Source organism: Mastomys coucha, unplaced genomic scaffold (assembly GCF_008632895.1).
Source record: "Mastomys coucha isolate ucsf_1 unplaced genomic scaffold, UCSF_Mcou_1 pScaffold18, whole genome shotgun sequence".
NCBI classification, from domain to species: Eukaryota; Metazoa; Chordata; class Mammalia; order Rodentia; family Muridae; genus Mastomys; species Mastomys coucha.
This window is the reverse complement of record NW_022196900.1, coordinates 111,319,375-111,331,510: the sequence shown is the minus strand read 5'-3', so window position 1 is coordinate 111,331,510 and position 12,136 is coordinate 111,319,375. Positions and strand designations below refer to the sequence as shown.

Below are 12,136 nucleotides of genomic sequence, written 5' to 3'. Positions count from 1 at the left end.
TTTTTTTTAAAGAAAAAAAGATTTATTTACTTATTTATATAAGTACACTGTTGCTGTCTTCAGACACACCAGAAGAGGGCACCGGATCCCATTACAGATGGTCGTGAGCCACCATGTGGTTGCTGAGAATTGAACTCAGGACCTCTGGAAGAGCAGTCTGTATTCTTAGCCGTTAAGCCATCTCTCCAGCCCTCTAAGCTCTTGATTTTACTGAGTCACCACTGACAACAATTTCCAGCCCTCTGCAGGATGTGACAAGGTCTAGAACTTGGCATCCATGGGATCTCGGTGGCCCCTCTGGGACCTGCTTCTCCACACTCCACTCCCTCAACCCTTCTTTCTAGACAATCAAGACTCACCAGATTCTGAATGAGTGTCAGCTGCAGTTTCCTGGGGATTGAGCTGATGCTCCACTGGGTCCCCCAAGCACTCGGCCTCTACTGCCTAGGATCTCAACCCTGAACAACTTCTTCTACCCCTGACACCGAGCTCTCTGTTCTGCCAACATGCTACCTTCCAACGCTGGCCTACTGAGCACAGTGTGTATTTTAAGAATTTTAGCCGGGGGTGTGTGTGTGTGTGGGGGGGGTGCACGCCTTTAATCCCAGCACTTGGGAGGCAGAGGCAGGTGGATTTCTGAGTTCGAGGCCAGCCTGGTCTACAGACTGAGTACCAGGACAGCCAGGGCTACACAGAGAAACCCTGTCTCGAAAAACCAAAAAAAAAGAATTTTATATGTAGACGCCAGAGCTTGCAGCTTCCTTGGTGCTGCCCACTCCATTCTTAGAAAGCAACAGTAGGACAGGCTTCTCTGTCTGGTCCCCAGGGCCAGCAGCAGACACCCTGCTGAGGACAGCCTGGGAGTTAGGTGTCTCTTCTCCACCTGGCAGAGCTGGCCACACCCCAGAATCTAAACAAGTTCAAAAGCATCAGGAAAACTCTAGCCAGTGACTGCTGGCTGTCCTAATGACAGCTGGCTGGAAACCATGGCAACTCAACTTTCCAGAGTAGCCCCTGGTCTGTCTGGTTCAGCTCCATTTGCTGATGCCCAAGGCTTTGCTAACTCAGCCCTGGCATGTGCGAGGGTTCACCATGCCTGGGTGAAATCTCCTTTCGGCTTGTGCCTTTGCCTGCCCTCCGGCTGCTCTTTCCTGGCAAGCCTGGGGCATTTAACTGTGAGAGGCCTTTCCAGAGAGCCTGCAGGTCACATGCCTTTCCCCTCAGCACAGATGGTCGACCTTATTTATGTTAGCCGCTGTTGAGACTAGCCTTGTTAGCAAAGTCTGGTTCTCTTTGCTAGGGCACACCAAGTTAGGGAGAACCGGAGTTGCCTTGGGCTGTGTTCGAAGGAATCTCTTGCAAACACCAGTTTAGCTGTCACTGTGACCTAGGTTCAATTCCCAGCACTCACATGGCAGCTCATACTTGTAACTCAGACATGCAGACAAAACACCAGTGAATATAAAGTAAAATTGGGCTGGAGAGATGGCTCAGCAGTTAAGAGCACCGACTGCTCTTGCAAAGGTCCGGAGTTCAAATCCCAGCAACCACATAGTAGCTCACAACCATCTGAAACGAGATCTGACTAAATCTTATTTAAAAAAAAAAGTAATATTAAATAATAAAAATAATAATAACAAAGACAAAAACCTATGAATTGCGGCCAGATGCCTCTAGTCCTGGGGTTCACACCTGTAATTCCAGCACTGGGGAGACAGAGGCAGGATAGTGTTCAAGAGCATCCTGGTCTACATAGCCAGTCTCGAGCTGACCAGAGTTACATACTGAAATCTATCTCAACAAAACAATCCGCCTAAACTCCTGGCCTCTCTCTCCTTGGTGCACAGCTCCTTCCAGGTAACACCCACCCACGCACGCACACATTCTTCCCTTTACCAAAGCCTCAGGCAGAAAAGTGGTGGGGTTTCTGTGAACCCCAAGCCCATTAGCCTCCTTCCAAAGCTATTTCCATTCTCATGGCTTAAATGTTTAAATAATTACCTGGAATAAATCCTCCTTACACACTCAAGTACACAAATCCATGTCCTCAGAAACGATCAAATTCATGGCTAAGGAGAGATGGCTAGGAACTGTACACAGTGGAGAATGATTTTATTAAAACAAAACCCTGATGGCTAAAGAAGAGAGCCTCAGCAGGGCCTGTTATAGACAATCTCACTCATCACTCTGGAACACCAAGGAGGAAGGAACAGACAATACATTCCTTCTCAGTGGTAAGACGTGTCTCACCCATTACGCTGCCCCCCAAAACTAAGGAGCAAAGAACTGTGAAGAGGAGGCAGACGCCCCGAGTGCCAGCATCCAGGAAACCGAAGCACAGGGCCATTCAAGACCTTGGCAGGTTGTCAGTGAGCTGTAGGCCACTGTGGGGTGGGAGGGTGAAGAGAGCGGACAGAGGGAATAGCCAGTGGATAAAGACCACGGCCTGGACGGGGCTTGTGTGTCCCTGTCTCATGCAGTGTTGGGCTGAGATGAGGCCCTGTGGATCTTGTAGGTTAGCATGTGCTCCTTATCTAGATCATCTGATTTCCACATCATGGACCAGGGAGAAACCCCAAGCCAGAAGCTCTTATTAGAGATGCAGGTGGAGGGTGCAGCCAACTCCCTCCCCCCGCCCAGATTCTGCAAAGGGAAGGGGTTACTCCTAGCAGCCGGTGGGCTCCCTCAGTCTCAGGACTGTCACTTTCTTGGGGCTTGACTTCCTGGTGACCACAGCAGGGTGGCAGTAATTCCTAGGGTGCCACTCTAAGGAGCCACAGAACTGGCAACTTGGCGTTTGCTGTCTTTTTCCTTTTCCCACATGCTGGGATTAAAGGCCTGTGCCACCACTGCCCAGCTGGTGTTTGCTCTCTTACAGTTCTTAAACAAATGTGTGTACGGGGCTGGAGAAATGGCTCAGTGGTTAAGAGCGCTGACTATTCTTCCAGAGGTCCTGAGTTCAATTCCCAGCAACCACATGGTAGCTCACAACCACCTGTAATGGGATCTGATGCCTCTTCTGGTGTGTCTGAAGATAGCTACAGTGTACTTGCATATATGAAATAAATAAATCTTAAAACAAACCAACCAGTGTGTGTATAAAGACTACAGTGGGCCAGGACAGACCAGCTAAATAGAAACCACAAACATGCCAGGCAGTGGTGGCGTACACCTTTAATCCCAGCACTTGGGAGGCAGAGGCAGGCAGATTTCTGAGTTCCAGGCCAGCCTGGTCTACAGAGTGAGTTCCAGGACAGCCAGGGCTACACAGAGAAACCCTGTCTCGAAAAAACAAAGAGTCTGAGTCCAGCCTGTTCATAGCAAGATCCTGTCTCCATGGGCTGGTGAGATGGCTCAGCCGGTAAGAGCACTGACTGCTCTTCTGAAGGTACTGAGTTCAAATCCCAGCAACCACATGGTGGCTCACAATCACCTGTAATGAGATCTGATGCCCTCTTCTGGAGCCTCTGAAGTCAGCTACAGTGTACTTATATATAATAATAAATAAATCTTTGAGCCGGAACAGTCAGGGACTGAGCAAGCAGAGTTGACCCGAGCGAGCGGGGCTGACCAGATAGAGTGAGGTTGACTAGCCTCACATAAATAAATAAATAAGTGATCCTGTCTCCAAACACAGCCGCCTTCCAAACGATGGCAGAGCAGAAACCTTGCCTTCAATGCCGACACCATAGACACCAAAACCACATGGACAGTTAGCTGACCTCCCTCTGGGAATCCTTTCAGATGCTTCTGCTCCTCACAGGCACCTGACCACTGCCCACCACTGACTTTACTACTGACATGGGTCTTTACTGTTGGGGACTGACAAGGTCAGCTTTAAAAGTTAAAATTCACCCTTTTAAGGAAAATGCAGGTATGAGAGCTGTATTCAGGATCTTTATTATTGTGAAGATCTTGGGAACAGGACAAGAGCTGTCCTAAAAGTCTCTGCAAGGCTAAGATGACGCACATCTGTGATCCGAGCACTCAGGAAGCAGAGGCAGGAGAATGACCAGGGCCCAGAGACCTGCCTAGGCAGCAGGTTAAGAGCCTCCTCCCGCCAGAAAGGCTCACCACAGCTCAAGAGAGACACTGGGCGGGTGGAGGGTGGGACTAGTTAGTGGCAGCTCTGCTTCCTAATAGGATTTTCAGATGCTGAGGCTGCCACAAAGATGGTGCCAAGCAAAGGAGACTGGGCACACTCCCATGGCTACAGACAAGATGGAGATAATCAACGGTGCGAGCCTTCCACAGCCTTGGTCTTTCATGATCCTGCTGGAAGGTGGAGTCTCAACAGATCCATCCTGCCAGCCTGGCGGCCTCAGTGTCCTGGTTTGCAACCACAAAAATGACCCGACCCAGTCACTCCGGATTACAACATCCACCTGCAGTGGCTGCTGGGTCCTTAGAAGAAATCCTTGATCGCAAAGGCTTGCCCAGGCCAGGCATACACGTGTCCATTCCAGGCTGGTGGGCCCCATGGCAGTACCTAGAGCCTCAAGGTAAGAGTCAGTCAGAGCATACCACACTCAAGGAACCATAGCCTTTGTTAATTAACCTGGAGACTTTCTGGATGTCAGAGCAAGTTCTTCAACATAAAGCCTCATGATTAAAAAAACCCAGAATTTAACAGATGAAACACATTCCTTAACACTTACAGCAGTGGGAGATTTGATGGCACGCAAGGACCAGGCCAATGATTCAGCACCTGGTTGCTAATGTCTACATGGTTCAATGTAACCCTCACTCCCGTCCGGAGCCTGCTCAGGTCTCAGGCAGTCCATGCGCTGTGCCTGAGAACTTGTGGGCCTGCCTGCTGCCCAGTTTCTAGGCATACTTTTGTGGCCCCGATTTCCTTGGAGAACTGAAAGGCCTTCCTTCCTCTTCCTGCTCTGAGGACATTGCGGCTTTCTTCACAGCTTTGGAGCTCTCAGGAGGCACTCCACACCGGGGACAAGCAGTTGTCAAGAGGTCTGGAGCCAAGTTTGAGATCAAACAGCTTAAAAGCCTGAGAGCTGGTGTCACAGCACAGGCCTGAAATGCGGCCCATGGACAGTGGAGACAGGAGGAGCCAGAGTTTGAGGCCAGTCTGAGCACCCTGTCTCAGAGGGGAGAAACTGGAGGGGCTTGAACGACTCTCACCACAGTCCATTTTCCAGTTCCATGACCACTGGGCGTGAGCAGGATCAGCAGTCTCACAGCCTACTCAGTCTGCTGACTTGGCCTGAGGACAAGGTGCACAGGTAGATAAGTCTCTCTCCACACCCAGGCTTTATTTTCTTCTTTGCCGTAATTTGTGTCTAGAGACTGCATTTCCATACGTTCTCTCTCCAATGTTCTCTGTTGCTCCAGGAAGATTTAACTTATACTCCGTGGTGATGTAAGGAACTGTCCCTTCGGGCCCGGGCTGCAATGGAAACACAGAACAGCAGCATAGAGACTGCCCACCATGAACGCGCCATTCAACTCATATCAGAATCATAAAGTGCGCACCTCCAGGGAAGGGGCTGAAGAAATGGCTCAGTGCTTAAGGGCACTGACTGCTCTTCCAGAGGAGCATGGAAGCTCACAACTAATTGTAATTCCAAGATATGACACCCTCAGACAGACAGACAGACAGTCAGACACACACACACACACACACACACACACACACACACACACACACACACACAGAGGCAAAACGCCAATGCACATAAAATGGAAATAAAAAATGCAAAAAGTGTAAAAGAAATAAAATGAAAGAAGTGTATGTCTCCCAAGAAACCTACTGCCTTGCCTGCTCTCCCTTGTCCAGGTTCCCTGCGGGCCTGGTCTCGCTTGTCCAGTTCCCTGTGGGCCTGTTCTATGCAGACTCACCTGGTTCTTGAAAATACAATGAGGGATGGAAATGGAACCAACCAGCATACAGTTCACAGTTTTTAACTCTTCCGGGGGCAGAGGGGTGAGGATGTGGTAGAGCCGCTTCTCCATGTCAATGCCTCTGCAGATACCTTCAAGATACAGAGCGGTGTCAGCCATTCTGCAAAGCTGCACACTTCAACCACAGGGAAGCCAAGGTAAAGTTGACATTAAGAGGGTTTTTTGAAAAAAGATTTTATTTGCTGGGCGATGGTGGCGCATGCCTTTAATCCCAGCACTTGGGAGGCAGAGGCAGGTGGATTTCTGAGTTCGAGGCCAGCCTGGTCTACAGAGTGAGTTCTAGGACAGAGAAATCCTGTCTCGAAAAACCAAAAATAAATAAATTTACTAATTTATTTATTTTATATGTATGACAAGTACACTGTTGCTGTCTTCAGACACTCCAGAAGACGGCATCAGACCCCATTACGGATGGTTGTGAGCCACCATGTAGTTGCTAGGACTGATCTCAGGACCTCTGGAAGAGCAGTCAGTACTCTTAACCGCTGAGCCATCTCTCCAGCCCGACATCAAGAGTTTTAATTTTGAATTTTTGGGGTAAATATATGGCCCAGCAGTTAAGTGCATTTGCCGTCCCTTCAAAGGACCCGAGTTCCATCTCCAGAACCCATATGGTGACTCACAACTGTATTCCATGGGTCTCATGCCCATTTCTGCCCTCTAGAGCAGCAGGCATATGATGCAGACAGACACGAGGGATAAGTGAAGGAGTTTTCACTTCCAGTGTTTTACACAGAATACAATGTGCAGCCATGGGGCTGATGAGCTGGCCCGACCTCAGGCAACTCACAACCAAGTGCAACACCAGCGTTAGGAACCCAACACCCAAAACCTGTTTTTCTAAAGGCTTCTTGACTCATGGGAAGACACCCATGTAATTAAAAATGACTTTTTTTTTTTTTGTGACAGGGTCTACATAGCCCTTGTTGGCCAAGAGCTTGCTAACTTGACAAAATCGCCCTCAAACAGGAGACCCACTTGTCTGGGCCTCCTGAAGTGAGCCACGATGCCTAGCTAAAAAATTTTTAAGAAAGTGCCATTCAAAGAATTTGACATCCCATATTCAGGCACGAGGACCGAAATAACAGGATGTGATGTGGGTAAAAACCCTCCCACTAAGGAGTACAGAGAGACATTAATTTCTCCAGCGAAAGGTGATTCTATGTCTGGCACGAAATACAACGGTGAGGAGGACGGTGGAGGAGGTGTCTGTTCTGTTCACTCACCAAAGCCCAAGCAGTCACATATGGGGTTCTGGGCAAGCAAGATGGGGCCCTGAGGGTAGCCTTTCATCTCATCCACAATCCTGCAAAGGCCGACCCAGCTGGCATTCACAGCGTACAGTATGTGGGTAGGTGCAACATCAGCATGCATGATCCGGATGGCGACTGCATTGAAGGGGACCTGGAGAATAAACCGTCAATGTGCATCTTTCTCACTAACTTCTACTTTGAGACGAGTCTTCATGAGATCTCAAATGGACAATCTACTGCCTTAGGCTCCTAAGCACTGAATTAACAATCATGGACTACGACGGCTGACTTAAGACTCTCTATAATTATGCTGTATGTGTTTGTATGTGCTCACATGTGTATATTTTGAGTATACGCATGTGCAAAAATAAGTTAGTGTGGGTACTGCCACTTCCCTCACTCCCACGCTGTTTGAATTTGCGGGGTTCTTTTGCAGACAGAGTCTTACTAGGTAGTCCAGGCTTGCCTGGAACTACGGCAGGTTCCCTCTTGTTTTCTTCGGAGAAAAAGGGTCTCACTGAAGCTAAAGTTTGCCGATTTGGTTAGACGCTAGGCCAGCACGCCTCAGCAATCTCGTAGGTATCCTCCCCAGTGCTGAGGTTGTAGGCATGTGCCATCACACCCAGCCAAAACCTAGGGTTTTAAAAGCAAATTTTGGGTTAGCTCAGTTGATGGGAGTCCTGGCCTACAATCCAGGAAGCCCTGGGTGTGGTGGTACATCACGATTCTCAGGGCACATGGTAGGCAGAGGCAGGAGGACTTGAAGTTCAAGGCAGCCTGGGCTACATTTCCTTTCTTCCTGTATTCCTGTCCATATGATGTATTCCTTTCCCCAGCTTAAAAACAACAACAACAAAAAAGCCAGGCAGTGGTGGCACACGCCTTTAATCCCAGCACTTGGGAGGCAGAGGCAGGCGGATTTCTGAGTTCAAGGCCAGCCTGGTCTACAGAGTGAATTCCAGGACAGCCAGGACTACACAGAAAAACCCTCTCTTGAAAGGCCAAAACAAACAAACAAACAGCCAAGGATAAGATCATATCACTAAGTGTCAGCTGCAGGCTTTCAGACCCGTTCTTTGTAGATGGATTAGGGGAAAGCTGTTCCGGACTCAGCCAAGGATATCAAGGAGATAGGGACTTGTAAAGGAGACTCTGAAGGGTCAAGAGGTCACAGAGCCCTGAGGCTATAGCTCCGGCAGCCAGCCTCAGCTCAGCTTTCCTTCTGCGTGTGTGCAGCATTTACTAGCTAGGCTTTGGAGCGCATGGCTGTGCTTTCTTGGTAGAAGCAAACCTCCCATTACCTTCACACTTTGTCATGATCTACAACACGTGCCACAAGTCAGGGCACTGACAATTCTGGAGTTTTGGTGTCTTAAAAAAAAAAAAACAAACAAACAAAACCCACAGAAACATTTTAGGAATATTTTTTGTTTTAATCTCAGGTGTGTGGATACAGGGTGTAAGGACTGTCCAAAGCAGCTGACTATGATTTGCCTCATGCCTTGGTAAAGGGTGGTTTTGCCAGCTGCAGATAGTTTGTTTTTGCTGTCCTGGAACTCACTCAGTAGACCAGGCTGGCCTCAAACTCAGAAATCGACCTGCCTCTGCCTCCCAAGTGCTGGGATTAAAGGCGTGTACCACCACTGCCTGGCCATGCAGTTTATGTAAGTGTGATTGTGTGACATTTGGAATTCTGGGAACTTTTCAGAGGGTACATAAATACTAGGGCCCCGAGAGGCAGGGTTGGTTGTGGCTTGTTAGTAGTCTTGCTCAAAGAAACAAGAAGTCTTTCTGTCTCTACCCACCCCCATCCTTCTTTTTCTCCTATCTAATGATAGGGGGTAAAACTGGTGGGAAAAGGAGAATCCACAAAGCAGCAAAGCCTAGTTCCAGGCCACTCTATCCCTTAGAAGTACAAGAGCAAGAGAGGTCCCAGGGCTCAGCCACCTGCCCCCTCCCACCCTTCCTACAGACACAAGCACAAAGTGACTTTTTTTCTTTTTTGACATATCCAGGTAATCATGCCTTAAGGTTTCTCCTGTATGAAGCACAGGGAGCCTACAGTCCTGCCCTACAGTAGAGATGTGTGGTGACACTACTTGCTTTGTCTTCAAAGCAAACACTTCTTGGTTTAAAAAACAAAATGCTGATGCAGTATATGTGTGTGTGTGTGTGTGTGTGTGTGTGTGTGTGTCTGTCCGTCTGTCTGTCTACCTGAGGGCTTGGATGAGAATGGCCCCTACAGGCTCATAAGCATGAATGCTAGGTCCCCAGATGGTGGGACTGTTTCGGAAGGATTAGGAGGCGTGCCCCTGGGGAATGGTCTTTGAGGAATTAAGACTTACATAATTCCCAGTGAATGTGAATCAAGATTCGGGGTCTAGCTGCCTTTCGACCTTGCCTCTGCTCGGCCGCTGGCAGACTCTAAACCTCTGAAGCAGTGAGCCCGAGCAATTAACCTCTGTAATAAGCTGGCTTGGCCAGTGTTCTGACACAGCAATGGCAAAGCAAGCTGAGACTGGGTGTGTATGCGAGTATGCACGTGCACACACATGCATGTGAAGCCTAGGCTGAGAGTCACCCACATCAGTCACCAAGCACTCACTACTGCTATCACCTGATACCATCTCCATCACCCTAGATCCTCACACAGGAAGAGCAGTTTCCCCCAAGCAACTGCTAACAGCCTGGACTCTACACTGTAGATGCTTTGGTGTTGGAACCCAACAGGAGTAACTAGGCCCACAGGAGGTGCTTCAGGTACCAGGTCCTGCCGGGAAGGCCGGCAGAGTCCTACAGCATCCTAAGACATCAGGTACCACCCTCATGCAGTTACAAAGTGCAAATGTGGGGCAGCCACCAGATCAGACAACTTATAGCTGTCATGAAACTACAATGCATGACAGACACTGAGGCTTGCCTGCCAAGGACCAAATGCCAGCTCTGCATCTTCCTCCAGGCAACTCAGCCTCACTGTTCTTTAGTATCCCCATCTCAAAACTGGGGACAGTATCAGAACCCACACCACAGACTCTTTTGAGAATCAGGCAAGCAAGGAGTTATACAGGAGCAGACAGGCACTCACCGGTACTCGGCAGCCTCAAGAATCTTATCAGTACCAGATAATTTTGCCCACCAGCTCCGATTACCTGATAGGGCGTCAGGCTGTGCAAAGGACTAAGTGGCTCTGGCATAGGAAGCATCAGCTGGCTAAGGTAGCCCAACACTGCCAGATCTCGAAAAATCTTGTTGTATTTGGCCCTGAAAAGCAGAGCAGAACGCAGTGAGTAGAGAAACCCAGCAGCCACACGCTCAGCTCAACAGTGGCATGGTGACAGCACACACAGGTGACACATATTCAAACCCTAGGGTTGGAGATGTGGTTCAGTTTAGAGGGCCTGCCTACAAGTCTAAGACTCTGGTTAAATGGCCTGTTCTGCTCTTTTTCGCGTGTGTGTGAGCACACACACATGCACACAACTGAAGTCTCCACCTGAAACCCTGCCTTGACTCCATCCTCCGGAACACCAGCAACCCTAAAGACTCCTGAGACTGGCCAGCAGCCCCTGAAGCTCGGCCTCTGTACTCTCATTAGGACCCACTCTCCTTTAAATGTACAGCCACAATAAACCTGGAAATCTTAACAGGATCATTCTTTGTTTATAGAGCTTCACAATGTACTATAGGCTAGCCCTGAACTCATGATGCCCATCCTGCCTCCCTGATGCTGGGATGACCTACAGGAGCCACCACGAGCAGCTCAGGCCTCACACCTGAGTGCAGCAGCCGGCCTGCTGCAGGCAGCATCCCTTAAGTGGTTTTGCACTTACCTGTTTTTCTCATTTTTACTACTTAAGAATTCTGACTTAACAGTCATCACTGTATGTCCAGTGAAGACTGGAAGTGGAATACACTCTTTCTCTTCATCAGTAAATTCCAAGTTGTCTCCAAATTCTGGAATGTCAAAGCCTCGGTATCTTTTGATCTTGCTTTTTGTATACAGGCCATCTGTGAGCTCTACGTATTCGGAGGTGAGAGTTGGCGTAAATTTATCCCGATCAGAATACAACTGAATGACATAGTTGGGGGTCAGCACTCGGATCAGGTCCACAAGCAGTAGCAGCCCGTCACCTGTCAGGGAAGAGATTCCACAGGCACAGGTAAAGCACTGTAGAGAAGCCAGGACCAGGCAGCACGCGCACACCTGACAGGATCTGCCACCCTCTTCTGGCTTCCAAGGGCACTGCATGAAGTGTTTGACAGAACAGAAAAATCAATCAAAAAGCAACCAACAAGAGCAGTGAGAGTACATGCCAGAGGTAGGGTGGATCTGAGTTCCAGGCCAGCCTGGTGGACAGAGCAGCAAGTTCCAGGACACCAGGCTACACAGAGAAACCCTGTCTTGAAAAACCAAAAATAAACAAATAAATAAAAAATAAAGTGAAATATGTACAAATGTCAATCAGTTTTTCCTTCTGGCCCCTACTTCTGGAATGACAGCTCTGAAACTAGTTATTTATTAACAAATGCCTTGGCCATAGCTTTGGTTCATTCAGTGACTAGTTCGTAACTTATTTAATCCATTCGCACTATTCTTTCTTCTGTATGCTTAGTCACCTCTCCTTCAGTCCCAACCTGCTTCTTAGTGTCTTCCTCAGTATCTCCCTCCAATCTATTTTATTTTTACTACTTCCCAGAATCCCCTCTCTTCCTGCCAGTGTCCTACCTCCTATTTCCTGCCTCAGCTCATTGGCCATTGGCTTTTTTATTGACAGGTACTGTTTATAAGAGATTCTCTCTACAGAATAAGCAACAATCCAAAAGCCCCGATGTTGGAGCTGTGGCTCACATGCTGGAGCTCCTGGGTTTGATCCTCAGCACCACATGAGATGGACAGCTATGCCAGGCAGTGGTGGCACACGTCTTTAATCCCAGCACTTGGGAGGCAGAGACAGGCAGAT

General features: G+C 48.7%; 2 protein-coding genes across 3 annotated transcripts in view; one reads left to right on the top strand and one right to left on the bottom strand.

The window, feature by feature from the left end:
• Tas1r1 (taste 1 receptor member 1) overlaps positions 1-12,136 on the top strand; it is a 37,119-nt gene that overhangs the window by 4,049 nt on the left and 20,934 nt on the right. The window lies entirely within an intron of this gene.
• Positions 3,878-12,136, bottom strand: part of Nol9 (nucleolar protein 9) — a 17,752-nt gene continuing 9,493 nt past the window's right edge. The window contains exons 8-12 of one of the 2 annotated variants that reach the window (XM_031379599.1): positions 11,006-11,306; positions 10,325-10,436; positions 7,149-7,326; positions 5,860-5,993; positions 3,878-5,407 (exon numbers count right to left, since the gene is read on the bottom strand). In XM_031379599.1, coding sequence (XP_031235459.1) covers positions 5,273-5,407; positions 5,860-5,993; positions 7,149-7,326; positions 10,325-10,436; positions 11,006-11,306 — 860 coding nt within the window. In that variant the 3' untranslated portion in view covers positions 3,878-5,272. The remainder of the gene's footprint in view (positions 5,408-5,859; positions 5,994-7,148; positions 7,327-10,324; positions 10,437-11,005; positions 11,307-12,136) is intronic. The other variant, XM_031379600.1, reaches the window with a different exon arrangement.